General features: G+C 36.6%; 1 protein-coding gene across 6 annotated transcripts in view; it reads left to right on the forward strand.

Annotated features, from left to right (window-relative positions):
• SLC25A40 (solute carrier family 25 member 40) overlaps positions 1–15,533 on the forward strand; it is a 54,942-nt gene that overhangs the window by 21,445 nt on the left and 17,964 nt on the right. For all 6 annotated transcript variants that reach the window (XR_002734622.3, XM_023226569.3, XM_023226567.3 and 3 more), the window contains 4 exons: positions 7,451–7,519; positions 9,331–9,451; positions 11,716–11,775; positions 13,457–13,563. Coding sequence is in view for 5 of the 6 variants with exons in the window: in XM_023226569.3 (XP_023082337.1) it covers positions 9,355–9,451; positions 11,716–11,775; positions 13,457–13,563 (264 nt within the window). In the remaining variant the exon portion in view is untranslated. The remainder of the gene's footprint in view (positions 1–7,450; positions 7,520–9,330; positions 9,452–11,715; positions 11,776–13,456; positions 13,564–15,533) is intronic.

Raw genomic sequence — 15,533 nt, forward strand, 5'->3', positions numbered from 1 at the left:
TATAATTTCGGGTTCCCTCTCAGGAGAATTCTTCCTCCGTCAACTCATTGGAAGCATTGGTGGTGCCTGAAGATAGAAATATTGCTAAGGACAGGCAGAGTAAAAGGTGGGGAGGTGATAACACCGTCCCTGACATTGCAAACTCTGCTCTATAACTCAACCGAAGGAGATGCCAGATCACAGTGGCTGTTCCGCAGCACCATACCGTAAGAGGAATGTTCCACAAGTCCCCTAGGCAGGAACACCTAACCATCCTTCTAACACTGCTGTGATGTATTCTTTGTGATTTCACCCATTCAGGACAGGCAGCATTTAGATTACTTACTAAAGCTGAGGCAATCCTGTGCTTAAGGTGCTATCTAGTACCAAAAAGGAGGCAGTGACCTAGTGGGAAACAATATTCAACAGGTAAATTACGAAGAGTGTCTTAAGCAAACATGCCCAGTAAACACTAAAGCCAGACCAAGAAGACTGGAATAAATGAATTATTCATTGCAAAGATATGGACATAAATCTATAGGAAATAACAAATAGGGAATAGTGACCTCCCCAAAAAGACAGGAAAACTCCAATGACTGATCCTAATGAGACACAGTACATGAGTTCTGTGACCAAGGATTTAAAATAGCAGTTTTAAGTAAACTCTGATCTCCAGGATAAAACAAAAAAATTCAGAATTTTATCAAAGAAATTAAACAGATTGAAATTGTTTTTAAAAATGAAATCTGGGACTCAGCAATACTTGTCAACTAAAAATTTGATTAGATACTGTGAACAGCAGAATGGATCAAGCAGAGAAAAGAATCAGTGAGCTAAAGGACAGGCTATTTGAAAACACACAGAGGAGAATAAAAAGAATGAAAAGGAGTGAAGATTACCTACAAGATACAGAAAATTACTTCAAAAGACCAAATCTAAGAATTATTGGTGTTCAAGAGGGAGTTGAGGTAGAAAACATATTCAAAGAAATAATAACAGAAAACGATCCCAAACTTGAGAAAGGTGTAAATATCCAGTTATAGGAAGGTCTGAGAACAACAAACAGATTTGATCCAAATAAGATTTCCCTAAGGCATATGTTGGGGAAACTAGCCTCACACCACCTAGCGGGTACCCCAAGTCTAGTGGAGACAAAGGAGTTAGAGAAAGAATAAATGTTTAAAAGGCGGGACCAGGGGACCAGAGCATTGGAGGCTTGCTCACAGCCCAGAGCTCTTGGGTTCCACCCAGTTTATTGGTTTACAGGCTCTTTGTTCTTAGGCAGATGGGAGAGGGAGGAAGAGATGAGGAAAAGCATCAGTGAAGGAACTCCTGAGTCATTCAATCAGATGTATAGCAGTGGTGGTTTCTGTGAATTTCCTTGAGCAAAGGCGTGTGTCTAAACTACTTAAGATCTTTAACTTATCAGGAGTGGGTTTCAGGAGGAGCTGAGATGTTTGATTATACTCCCCTCTTTCAAGGGAATGTTACCTCCCTGAGCAACCTGTGGAATGCCACTGAGAGGTTGTGCTCTCAGGACATAAAGACGTGAAGGCAACAAGGAGACATTTCTCCTCAGAAGCCCGCCCATGGCTTCCCATGAGTGTCTCACACAGGTGAGACCAACTTAGCTGGCACCCCAGAAACTATTCCACAGCATATAATAATCAAACTCTAAAAGCGGAAGGATAAATAAAGGATTCTAAAAGCAGCAAAATAAAAGAACCAAATAACATGTAAACAAACTACAGTTCATCTGGCAACAGACTTCTCAACAGAAGCCATACAGGCCAGGAAGGAGTTAGATGACATTTTTAAACGGCTGAATGAAAAAAAATCTGCCGTCCAAGAATACTGTATCCAGCAAATATATCCTTGAAATATGAAGGCCAGATAAAGTCTTAGACAAAAGCTAGGAGAATTCACCACTATCGTACCCATTTTTCAAGAAACTCTAAAGGGAATTCTTCAATCTAGAAGGAAAAAACATGTGCGAAAAGAAAACATTTTAAGGTGCAAAACTGGCCAGTTAAAGTAAGTACACAGACCATTAATATTCATTCTTTTTTTTCCCCCCTAGAGAGGGTTTTGTTCTATCGCCCAGGCTGGAGTGCAGTGGCATGATCTCAGCTCACTGAAACCTCTGCTTTGTGGGCTCAAGCGATCGTCCCACCTCTGCCTCCCAAGTAGATGGAACTACAGACATGTGCCACCACACCTGACTGATTTCTGTATTTTTTGTAGAGATGGGGTTTCACCGTGTTGCCCATGTTGATCTTGAACTCCTGGGCTCAAGAAATCCACCTGCCTTGACATTCCAAACTGCTGGGATTACAGGCATGAATCACTGTGCATAGATTCCAAGAATATTCTTTTTTTTTTTCCCCCAAGACAGAGTCTCACTGTGTTGCCCAAACTGGAGTGCAGTGGCGTGATTTCAGGTCACTGCAACCTCTGCCTCCCGGGTTCAAGCAGTTCTGCCTCAGCCTGCTGAGTAGCTGGAACTACAGGCATGCACCACTGCACCTTGCTAATTTTTATTTTTATTAACAGAGTTGGGGTTTTGTCCTCTTGGCCAGGCAGGTCTCGAACTTGTGGCCTTAAGTGATCCGCCTGCCTTGGCCTCCCAAAGTGCTGGGATTACAAGCCTCAGCCACTGTACCTGGCCTCCCAAGAATATTCTAATGCTGAAATTGTGGTGTGCAATTCACTCATAACTCTAGTATGAAGCATAAGAGAAAAATCTATCAAAAACTGTAATAGCTACTGCAGCCTGTTGAGAGATAAAGAATATAAGAATATGTAAATTAAGACAAGAAGTCAGAATGTGTGCAGGATGTAATTAAAGTGTAGAGCTTTTTTTTTTTTTTTAGTTTTCTCTTTGTTTCTATTCTTTATCTAAAATAAGTTTTCATTTTTTAAAAATAATGTATTTACAAGATGATTTTTAAAATTCATGTTAACCACAATGCAAAATTATTGTAGATACACTAAAAATAACGAGCAATGTGTTAGACCGGTAGTGATGGCTCATGGCTATAGTCCCCTAGGTCTTCAAGAGGCTAAGGCAGTAGGATTGCCTGAGCCCAGCAGCTTGAGGTTGCAGTTAGCTGTGATCCTGCCACTGCACTCCAGCTTGGGCACCAGAGCAGGACCTTGTCTCAAAAAAAAAAAAAGAAAGAAAGAAAAGAAAAAATCAACAAATCAAAACATGCTAACAAAGAAAATCACTTAGCCACGAAGGAAAACAGTAAGAATGGGAGAAAAGAAGAGGAGACAAGTTAGAAAACAGCCGTTAAAGAAACAAAATGGCAGTGGTAAGCTGTTAGTACTAATACAGAATAAAATAGATTCAGTTCTCAGTTTAAAGACACAAAATGGCTAAATGGATTAAGAAAACCAAGACCCAACATATACTGTCTACAAAAAACTCACTTAATCTATAAAGACACAATTTGAAAACGAAGGGATGGAGAAAGGTATTTCATTTATGCAAGTGGAAACCAAAAAGAATCTGGAGTAGCTGTGCTTATGTAAAATAGACTACTAGTCAAAGACTGTAAAAAGAGTCAAAGTCACTATAAAATGATAAAGGGGTCAATTAAGCAAGATGATACAACAATTATAAATATTTATGTAACCAATGCGAGAACACCCCAATATATAAAGCAAACATTAATAGATCTAAAGCGAACAGTTTGGTAAAAGAAGACCACATTTTTTTGATAGATGACTATGGTGGATATAGTTTACATTAATCTGTTGTGTATTTCAAAATAGCTAGAAGAGAATAATTCACATGTTTCTAACATAAATAACATTTAAGGTGCTGGATATCCCAATTACACTGATTTGACTTTATAAATTATATGAATGTATTAAATTATCACATCCACCTTGAATATAGATGTACCTAGTACATATCAATTAAATTTTTTAAATAGTCGTAAAGGGAGAGAGAGACTGCAATTCAGTATTAGTGGGGAGCTTCAGTAACACACTCAGTAATGGACAGATCATTCAGACATAATACCAACAAGGAAACACTGGAGTTAAACTACACAGGCCTAACTGACATTTACATAACATTTGTAAAAGGAGAATGAAATTCTGTCACTTGTGACAACGTGGATGAACCTGGAAGTCCTAGAAATCCTTATGTTAATTGAAATAAGCCAGAGAGAGAAAGACAAATATCACATGTTCTTAGTCATATGTGGAGCTAAAAAAGTGGATCTCATGAAGATTAAAAGTAGATTGGTAATTACCAGAGGCCAGAAAGGTTTTGGGGAAGGAAACTGGGAAGAGAAGTTGATGAATGAGTACAAATTTCAGTTAGATAGAAGAAATAAGACCTGGTGTTTGATCAATTGGTAGAGTAAGCATAGTTAATAATCTGTTACACATTTCAAAATAACTGGAAGATAATTCAAATGTTCCTAACATAAATAAAAGATAAATGTTTAAAGTGATGGATATCCCAATTACCCTGATTTGATCTTGACAGACTATATTAATATATTAGATTATCATATGTACTCCCAAAACATGTACATCTAGTATGTATCAATAAAAATAAATAAATGTATTAGTCCATTCTCACACTGCTAATAAAGACATACCTGAAACTGGGTCATTTATAAAGGAAAGTGGTTTAATTTACTCACAGTTCAGTGTGGCTGGGGAGGCATCAGTAAACTTACAATTATAGTAGAAGAGGAAGCACATATGTCCTTCACATGGTGGCAGCAAGGAGAAGTGCCAAACAAAAGGGGGAAAAGTCCCTTATAAAACCATCAGATCTTGTGAGAACCCACTATCACAAGAACATCATGATTAAATTACCTCTCACTTGTTCCCTCTCATGACATGGGGATTTAGGGAAACTACAATTTAAGATGAGATTTGGGTGGAGAGACAACCAAACCATATCATGCATTCCTGAGTATTCTTTTTTTAAATGGAATAAAGGATTCCTCAAAACAGTAAGGAAAGTATACATGCCTTAACATCAAAGTAGGTAAAAGATGTAAATGGACATACTACAGAAGAGGCAATATATACTACTGATAAAAATGTGAAGAAATGTTAAGCATCTTTATTAGCCAGGGGAAGGTGATACAGTTTGGCTGTGTCCCCACCCAGATCTCATCTTGAAGTGTAGTTGCCACAGTCCCTACATGTTGTGGGAGAGACCTGGTGGGAGGTAATTGAATCATGGGGGTGAGCCCTTCCCGTTCTATTCTTGTGATAGTGAATATTTCTCATGAGATCTGATAGTTTTATAAAGGGGAGTTCCCCTGCACAAATTCTCTTACCTTCTCTGCCGCCGTGTGAGATGTGCCTTTTACCTTCTGCCATGATTGTGAGACCTCCCCAGGCATGTGAAACTGTGAGTTCATTAAAACTATTTTATTTGTTAATTGCCCAGTCTTGGGTATGTCTTTATCAGTAGTATGAAAACAGACTAATGCAGAAGGTAAATCAAGATTATAAGATAGCATTTAACACATATTTGTTTTGAAAAAATTAAAAATTCTGATGATACTGAGGAGATACTTTTCTGTCTTTTAGCTTAAATGTAAGTTACTTTAATCCTTTTACTAAATGTTCATCATTAATCTCTTGGTTAAGTGAATTTTGTTATTAAGTAACATGTTTCTTAAGAAGGGCTCATGGGTTTTTCATGTTGGAGAATGCTTCCCATTTACACTTGAAGACCACGTTGGCTAGTTAGAATAAATTATTAATGGTTACTTCAGTAGCATACAGAAGCAGAAAAGGTATAGAAAAGAGGAATTTTGCAGGGAGTTGAGGGAGGAAAACTGTTCTTGCAGAACGTTTGTTGATGAGATGTTCTACTATTATAGGAAAGCCAAGAGATATTTTGTTAGAGTGATTTATCCCACTAGAATGTGTCCTCCCTGAAAAAGGGACAGTGTCTGCACATAGGAGAATAGAAAGTGGCAAAGAAAAAAGATAGGTAAGTTGGTAAAACTGTAGGGAGTTTAAAGCAATGTTGAATACATTATGAGTTCTAGGTAGTTCACTGATAATCACTTCTCACATTTTCTACGTGTACTCCCAAGTCTCTGGGAGTAGAGTTTTGCATTTTTTTCATTATTTTTGTAATAAATTGAAAAGGAGACTCATTTTTCAGTTCTCATTATAATTAGGTAACATGATTTTAGGAGATAATTGATGTAACTTATTTTTCTAAAATAGTATATATGTTATGAAACAATTTCATATTCTAAAGAGTTGTATCTAAATTTCTGACTTGTTTCCTTACATTATAATGGCTAAAAACGTAATAAAGTTTTCTGGATTTACTTTCATGTGCACATATTCAAGTTGTCAACCTTGCTGGCATCAGTGTCAAACAATAAAGTACTGTGGGCCGTTTTACCGTTCTGGAGGAGAAGTATACCTGTATTCTAACATACGTATATTATTTTTCCACTTAAAGGAGCTCATTTAAATGAATGTTACAAATATAATGTTCCCTAGACTTGAAGATTCTACATAAGTTTCAGGAACTAAAATATTTTTATTATACATATTTTCACATATACAGAAAAATACAGAACAATGAAATATTTATGATATATGTTATATATACATTATATATATAATGTTAAATCATTAACATTTTAGTATATTTATGTTTTTGAAGTTTTGTAAACTACAGCTATTAGAACATTATGGTCCTTGATAATTTAGAATGAATCTCTTAAAAGATTATTTCTACATACAAAATAAACAAGATTTCTGAAATATTATCTAATATCAAATTAGTATTATCTAATACCAGACCATGTTCAGATATCACTAGTTACCTTCAAACTGGAAAAATTTGTTTCAACCAGGGTTCTTTTGGTGGTTGACTCTTTCAAGATTCCTTTAATCTCCCCTGCCACCTTTTTTCCCACCTTTGACTTGGAGAAATCAAGACAATAGTCCTGTAAGCTAAAAGAGTACAACTTCTACTGTTATGTGGCATCCATTACTTTGTTACACTAGTTGGTGAATTTCCTGTGACTTGGAAGTTACATCTAAAGCTTGTTGCTTGTTTCAATTCAGATTAGAGGTTCCCCCTCTTACACTCCCCTCCCAAAGAAAAACCTTCATAGATGATGCTGGACCTTTAATTTTGTGTTACAAAATCTGGTTGTTCTACTGTAAATGATGGTAAGATTGATTACTGTGTTTGGGCTCTGGAGTCATTTGCTTATTTGTTTTTAAAGCAGAGTATATTAACTAGAGTAACATGAGGTTTTTGTGAAAATGCTTCTATAACTAATGCTTGCCTTTTTGGAGTGCTCTTTATATTCCTCAGAGCAAATAGTAGAAAGCCTTTAATGAATATTTGTTGGTTTTTGTATTGAAGTTTTTATGTACTCCTTTCTTTTAGATTTATTATCCTTTTCCTGGGTGAAAAGATAAGACAGTTACTTTCTTTTAATTATAGGTTTTTGGCTACTGATGTTACAGACAATACAATATTGGAGCATAGAGTTGAAGAAAAGACTCAAACCAGGTAGGTAGATAATAAAAGTCTAAAGAAACAATAAAATTACCATTTATTTTTATAAAAGACATTATTGATATTATTGACAAAATTGGAATATGAACTGTAGAGTACTGTTCAAAATTGTTTTCTGAATTTGATAATTGTATTGTGATTTTATAAGATAATATTTTGACGTATTTATGGTGAAGGGACATGATGTATGCAGCCTACTTCTGAATGGTTCAGAAAAAAATGATACGTAATTTGACAGAGAATTTGATAAGTCATGCATAAGTAGGAACTCTCATATTGCCAGTAGAAGTATAAATTGATCCAAGCTTTCTGGAAAGCATCATGGCAATTTGTATGAAGTTTTTTTTTTGTTGTTGTTGTTTTGTTTTTGACACGGAGTCTCCTGTCACCTAGCCTGGAGTGCAGTAATGTGATCTTGGCTCACTGCAACTTCTGCCTCCTGGGTTAAAGGATTCTCACGCCTCAGTTCCCCAAGTAGCTGGGACTACAGGTTTGCACCACCATGCCTGGCTAATGTTTTGTAATTTTAGTAGAGACTTGGTTTCACCATGTTGGCCAGGCTTGTCTCGAACTCCCGACCTCAGGTGATCCGCCTGTCTTGGCCTCCCAAAGTGCTGGGATTACAGGTGTGAGCCACCACACCTGGCCGTGTATCAAGTTTTAAAATAGCTTATCCCATCAATCTTACTTTTTTTCCTAGAGTAATTGTAGGAAGGTTACAAAAAGATATATATGTATGTATAAGAATATTATAGCAGAATATTTTATGGTTTGGAAATTGGCAACAACCTGGTATCTAACAATCTGAAACTAATTAACTACTGTGCAAGCAATAAAAATGTAAATCTGTTTTTATTGACACAATGTCTATAATATATTTTTGTTAAAGTAGGCTACTAGACAAGCAAAATAGTATTAACCTGTTTTTCAGAAAAGCTGTATGTACACAGACACGTAAGTGTACATGTGTTTGATTAATATACAGTATTTAGTTAGATGTAATGTGTGTGTATAGACATATACATATATATGTGTGTATGTGCGTAGACATTTGGAAAGATGACATTAATGTTGCTGGTGATTATTATTACTATTTTTGTGAGACAGAGTCTTGCTCTGTCGCCCAGGCTGGAGTGCAGTGGCACGATCTTGGCTCACTGCAAGCTCTGCCTCCCAGGTTCACACCATTCTTCTGCCTCAGCCTCCCAAATAGCTGGGACTACAGACGCCCAGCTAATTTTTTGTATTTTTAGTAGAGACGGGATTTCACCATGTTAGCCAGGTTGGTCTTGATCTCCCGACCTTATGATCGGCCCGCCTCGACTCCCCAAATTGCTGGAGTTACAGGCGTGAGTCACCGTGCCTGGCCAGTGATTATTTCTGAATAGTAAGTTCATAAGTTATTTTTATACTGTTTTGTATTATCTGACTTTTTAAGACTTTTTAATGTTTTTATGTCGCTTTTCTCCTTAAATTTTTGTAAGATAAAACTTATTAAGGTCATGTGTTTTTATTTTACATCTGTACAACAACTACTGGTGTATAATAAAGGGCTGTATTTGCTGATACCTCTGTACTCTACTGGGGAGGGTTTCTTAGTAGTGTTTATGAGGCTAAGTTCACTGACTCTGAGACTTACTGGTCAACTGCTTTCATTCTATTATGTGGTCTGTATCTGTTTGGTTAATTCTCTCTTAGTTGTCTTACTAATGTGATGCTGCTCACCCAGCTTAGCTGAAGGACATTATCATTTTTGAAGTATCAGAGGACGTGCTCTAATTTTATATTTTCTTTTTGTTTAACAGGTTCGTATTTAATTAGTTAAAAATATGGATCCTGAAACAAGAGGACAAGAGATTATCAAAGTGACACCTCTTCAACAAATGCTTGCCTCATGTACTGGAGCTATACTGACGTCACTAATAGGTAAAATTATGTTACTGATGTAGATTATGTAACTTTGAATGAATCAGTGCTTCCATTTGAGTTTTAGTATCAGTGTTTCAATGTAGGTTGTTTCTATTTTCCGTAAGTGTTAGCTGGCTGAGAAATAAAGAGAAAGCATACAAAGAGGAATTTTACAGCTGGGACTCCAGGGGTGACATCACGTATCGGTGGACCGTGATGCCCACCTGAGCCACAAAACCAGCAAGTTTTATTAAGGATTTCAAAAGGGGAGGGGGTGCAAGAACAGGGAGTAGGTCACAAGATCACATACTTCAAAGGCAAAAAGGAGAACAATCACATGCTTCTGAGGAAACAGGACAAGGGCAAAATCACAAACTCCTGAGAAGGGTCCAGCAAAGATCACAAGGCAAAGGGCAAAAGCAGAATTACTGATAAGGGTCTATTTTCAGCGGTGCACATATTGTCTTGATAAACATCTTAAATAGCAGAAAACAGGGTTCGAGAGCAGAGAACCAGTCTAACCTCAAATTTACCAGGGTGGAGTGTCCCAATCCTAGTAAGCCTGAGGGTACTGCAGGCAACCAGGGTGTATTTCAGTCCTCATCTCAACCACATAAGACAGACACTCCCAGAGCGGCCGTTTATAGACCTCCCCCCAGGAATACATTCCTTCCCCAGGGTGTTAATTATTAATATTCCTTGCTAGGAAAAGAATTTACTGATGTCTTCCCTACTTGCACATCCATTTATAGGCTGTCTGTAAGAAGAAAAATATGGCTCTATTTTGCCCAACCCTGCAGGCAGTCAGACCTTATGGTTGACTTCCCTTGTTCCCTAAAATCACTGTTATTCTGTTCTTTTTCAAGGTGCACTGATTTCATGTTGTTCAAACACACATGTTTTACAATCAATTTGTACAGTTAACATAATTATCGTAGTGACCCTGAGGTGACGTACCTCCTCAGCTTATGAAGATAACAGGATTAAGAGATTAAGAAAGGCATAAGAAATTATGAAAGTATTATTTGGGAGCTGGTAAATGCCCATGAAATCTTCAGAATTTATGTTCCTCTGCCATAGCTCCAGCCAGGCCATCCGTTCAGGGTCCCTGACTTCCCACAACACATACTATCATTTATGATCCATGAATGTTTCATCATATTATTATATGAAAACAACCCTGGACAGAGATTCAAGAGACTTGAATTTTTAGTCCTTGCTTTGCCATTCTGAAGGTGAAATCTAACTTTTATTTGAACTTCATTATTTCATCTGTAAATTAGGGACTTATACTGGGATTTCTTTTGGGTCCCTATCAACATTAAACTTTTCTGATTCTCGCTTTTTATAATAGAAAACAAGAAGATGGAATAAAATATTAGCATATGAATATATAGAATTTTAGCAATTTATGTTAGCAACAATTACAAATAATCTTTACTTTGCACTAACGGAATTTCTTAAATTTCTCTGGATCACAGTTTTCTGTTTCTTACAGTCAGCTTCTTGTAGATGTAGCCAAATGACGTAGTTAGGTGATAGTTTAGCATTTTAATGATTTTTAAGTTGGGTAGTTTATACAAATAACAAATGATTAGAACAAATAAATTAATTGCTTATGATGTATTTTGATGTATTTTCAGGTCAGAATTTGAGTTATAAAGGTCATAGAGATCATCTAATATGATTATTGTCATTCTCAAGATGAGGAAAACTTTTCTTAGAACCATTATTTGGCATTTGTTTCTACTTGGATGAAATATAGCATGCATATTAAAACTATTTTCCTTTGCTGTGCTATGCCCAAATGGAATAACATAATTTAGTGCTAAAGATGTTTTATGGCCAGTTTACTCAAATTTTTATTATCTGTACCACTTATTTGATACAGGTAAATTTGACAGATTAGGAAGACTAATATCATTTGACTGTTGATTACTTACACAAAGTTATTCTCAAAGACTTTTGGAACTTTTACTTCTTCCATTAGAAAGCATACTTTCTTATAAATACCAACTTTATTGCTAATGGAATGATAGTTGTAGGAATATTACAAATAGCAGTTAGTACTCATGAGAGAAGTAGTCTGTCTTTCACTGATTAGCAAAATTAAAGGGCAAAAAAATTAGAATGTTACATTCAAGACTACTTTAAGATAAATAAGCTCACCCATTATATAGCCATGAGGAAAAGTATGAATCAGTGTATTTTATGTTCTTTGTAAAACATCTATCCAATTTACAGATACCACTTGCTAATTGAAACTTATATATCTTCAATAGTGACACCCCTGGATGTTGTTAAAATTAGACTCCAAGCCCAAAACAACCCACTCCCCAAAGGTACGTGTACTAATTGCCCTAAAAATGTTATGTTTGATTTTTAAATGTTCCTGTGTTTATTTTTGTTTGCATAATATTCATTTGCTAATTTATTAAAATAGATGCCTCTTACCCTCATGAAAAACATTTTTGTTTTCACCATTTAGTTGTACGTGATGAGTTGTAGGCAAAAAATAAATATATAACATTTGTATGGACCTACTAAGTAAAGCAAAGGATGGTTATGTATTTGTAGATGTGCCTCAGAGGTAAGAACAGAATTATATTTGTGAGGGACCTTAGAATCTAGCTTACTCCCGTGTCCAAAAGTTGTGCCCATGTTAGAGCATTCATGACCATCATACAACTATTGCTTGAATATAGTGATTGGAAATGTATTATTTTATCAGATAGCTTGGTTAATTTCTGGATAGTGGTTTATGTAGAATTTGAGACAAATAATGATGTGTTTTGTAAGATAGGCAAGATTAGCAATTCCTTAGCATTTTATAGGTTTATAAAGATAATAGCATTGCAACCACATTTTAAGTGGCAGAAAACACACTGTTTGGACTGTGAGAAAATTGGCTCAGATATAAAGCCACTGTGTTGAATACAGAGCAGTGAGAGGGAATGAACAACCCTGATATTTTAGATGAATGAAAGAGTAGATTGTAGGAAGAGGCTAACTAAAAAGGTAATTTCCTATACGTTAAAACCATAAAAGCAGAAGGCAACACTCAGACTTAAGTATTACAAAATTCACAGCTTCATATTTTTATATACTGTTGGGCAGAGAAGACAATTTTGGCAACAGTTTAGTCCAGTAGGTGGGAAGAAGTTGGTATTAGAGAAAGTTGTTACTACATTAGGTCAAATGTGACAAATGGCTAGACTGAGCAGTACAGATACAGAAAAAGAGACAAAGCATGGCATTATGTACGTTGAGAATGATATTTTTTTAAAAATTGTATTTTTGTCTGAATTTCCCTTGCATACCACAGATTTTTCTTCTGGACAAATAGAGAAGATTTGTGTCCATGTTCTCTTCTCTAAATGGGTTTTCCTCTTTTATCTTCTTTCTTCATTCCCTCAGATAACTTAAAAACTTAAAAGAAGTTATTTGTGTACTTTTTTTTTTTGAGAGTGGGTCTTAGTCTGTCACCCGACCCAGGCTGGAGTGCAGTAGTGTAATCCTAGCTCACTGCAACCTTGAACTCCTAGGCTCAGGTAATCTTCCCACTTCAGTCTCCCGAGTAACTGCGACTACAGGCATGTGCCACCACACCCAGCTATTTTTAAAAAATTTTTTTTAGAGTTGGAGGCTCACTGTGTAGCCCAGGCTGAAATCAAACTCCTGGCCTCAAGCGGTCCCCTGACCTTGGCCTCCCAAAGTGCTGGGATTACAGCCGTGAGCCACTGTGCCCAGCCATTTTCTTACTACAGTTGTGAAAACATAAAGTACTAATTTGCAGTTACTTTTAACAACTCTGAGTTTAGAATGCATTGCAGTAGCATTAAGCAAATCAAATTAATTATGTCTGTTTCATCCTAAAAAGTAGAGATGGTTATTTATCTTTTTCAAGATTCTTTCTCTTTTCATAATTTTCTAGTTTCCTCATTGTGATGTCAATTTGTTCATCTGTAAAAATAATAAAGATTATGTGAGGTAATTGTTGGCTGTTGGAATCTTCTTTGCTAGGAAAATGTTTTGTATATAGTAATGGACTCATGGATCATCTATGTGTCTGTGAAGAGGGAGGCAACAAACTGTGGTATAAGAAGCCAGGAAATTTCCAGGGAACATTGGTAAGGTGATTATATTATTTAGAATCACAGTATATTTTCTATTTAATCTTATATGTGAAAGATTTTTCTAATTGCAAAAGGGTGAAGAATCATATTAAACTGAGAACAGGGAACTACTTCTTTGCTTTTTAACCCTTTGTTAACCTTTTCATAGGTTCATGGTTTTCTGTAAAAAAGGGGGAGGTAACTTTTTAAAAAACTAACCATTTTTATTTTGAAATAATATAAAATTAAAAAAATATATACAGACAGATTTCATGTACCCTTTTCTTAGTTTCCCCCAGTGGTACCATCTTACAAAACTAATACAGTGTCACCACAAGGATTTTGACATTGATTGATCCAATTAAAATAAAGAATAACTTCATCATTACAAGGATTCTTCCTGTTTCCTTTTTTAGAGCCACACCCATTTCCCTTGTTTTCTCACCAACTCCTTAAGTCCTCGCAACCTCTAATCTGTTCTTCATTTATGTAATTTTGTCATTTCAAGAATGTTATATAAATGGAATCATATATGACCTTTTGGGGTTGGCATTTTTTACATAGCATAATTACCTGGTGATTCATCCAGTTTGTTGCATGTGTCAATCATCTGTTCCTTTTTATTGCTCATGATATAGATTATTTCATAGTGCAGATATAATACAGTTTGTTTTCAGAGTTTTTTTCCAGATTTTGGCTATTTTGAATAAAGCTGCTACAAACATTCACTTACTCTGGGAAAAATGCATTAGGGAATACAGTTGCTGAGTCATGTGGTAGTTACATGTTTAGAGTTTAAGCAACTCCTAACCTGTTTTCTACACTGGTTCTACCATTTTACATTTTTCATTAGCACTGTGTGACTGATCTAATTTCTCTGCATCTTCACTAGTGTTTTGGTGTTATCACTACTTTTATTTTACCAATTATGATAGCTGTGTAGAGATATCTCGTTGTGGTTTAAATTTGCATTTCCCTAGTGGCTAATGATGGTGAACATCTTTTTTTTTTTTTTCCTGAGAGGGAGTCTCGCTCTGTCGCCCAGGCTGGAGTGCAGTGGCTGGATCTCAGCTCACTGCAAGCTCCGCCTCCCAGGTTTACACCATTCTCCTGCCTCAGCCTCCCGAGTAGCTGGGACTACAGGTGCCCACCACCTCGCCCGGCTAGTTTTTTGTATTTTTTAGTAGAGACGGGGTTTCACCGTGTTAGCCAGGATGGTCTCGATCTCCTGACCTCGTGATCTGCCCGTCTCAGCCTCCCAAAGTGCTGGGATTACAGGCTTGAGCCACCGCGCCCGGCCTAGTGAATTTCTTTTAAAAAAATTTTCTCTTTGTTCTGTTTTCTATTTCTGTTTTGCTTTTCCTGCCTTCCTTTGTGTTACTTGAACATTTATTAGCATTCCATTAAACTCTTAATCTCACTTAAAACATTCTATTTTAGGTGTCTTTTTCTGACATTGCTTCCATGGGGGAGAAAGGATGTCACCTTGTTACTGTCGGGTAGAGTTAGAAGTCCAGGTTCCCCACCCAGCCTCTATTGACGCACAGTGTAAGGGAAGACCTCTTTTACTGTTGAGCGTGTGTGGGAGTTCTGGCTTTCTACATGGTTTTCACTGACGGTGTAGTGGGGTAGCCTCATTGCTGGGTGATGGTGAAAGTACTGACTCTCCACTATTCCTCCTGTGACACCACCCTAGCAGAGAAATGAAGGAGCCTTACTGCTGACCTGGTAGGGGTAAAAGTCTTGGTTCCTTATTGACCTTCTGTCAGCCTTACATTGATGGAAGTCTAAGCTACCTACTTAGCCTTTGCTGATACGGGTCTGGGTGGTGCCACAAGTTTCACTTTGTTGTTTGGTTAGAGTAGAGTGGTTATTGTCTAAAAGTTTTCTGTCTTACTAGGGTTCCCTTTCTTGGGAAAATATGCAGTCCTTTGTGACTAACGTCTTCTACTTAGCACAGTGTTTTAAGATTCATCCATGTTGTA

The sequence above is a fragment of the Piliocolobus tephrosceles genome, chromosome 8, assembly GCF_002776525.5.
Source record: "Piliocolobus tephrosceles isolate RC106 chromosome 8, ASM277652v3, whole genome shotgun sequence".
Classification (NCBI taxonomy): domain Eukaryota; kingdom Metazoa; phylum Chordata; class Mammalia; order Primates; family Cercopithecidae; genus Piliocolobus; species Piliocolobus tephrosceles.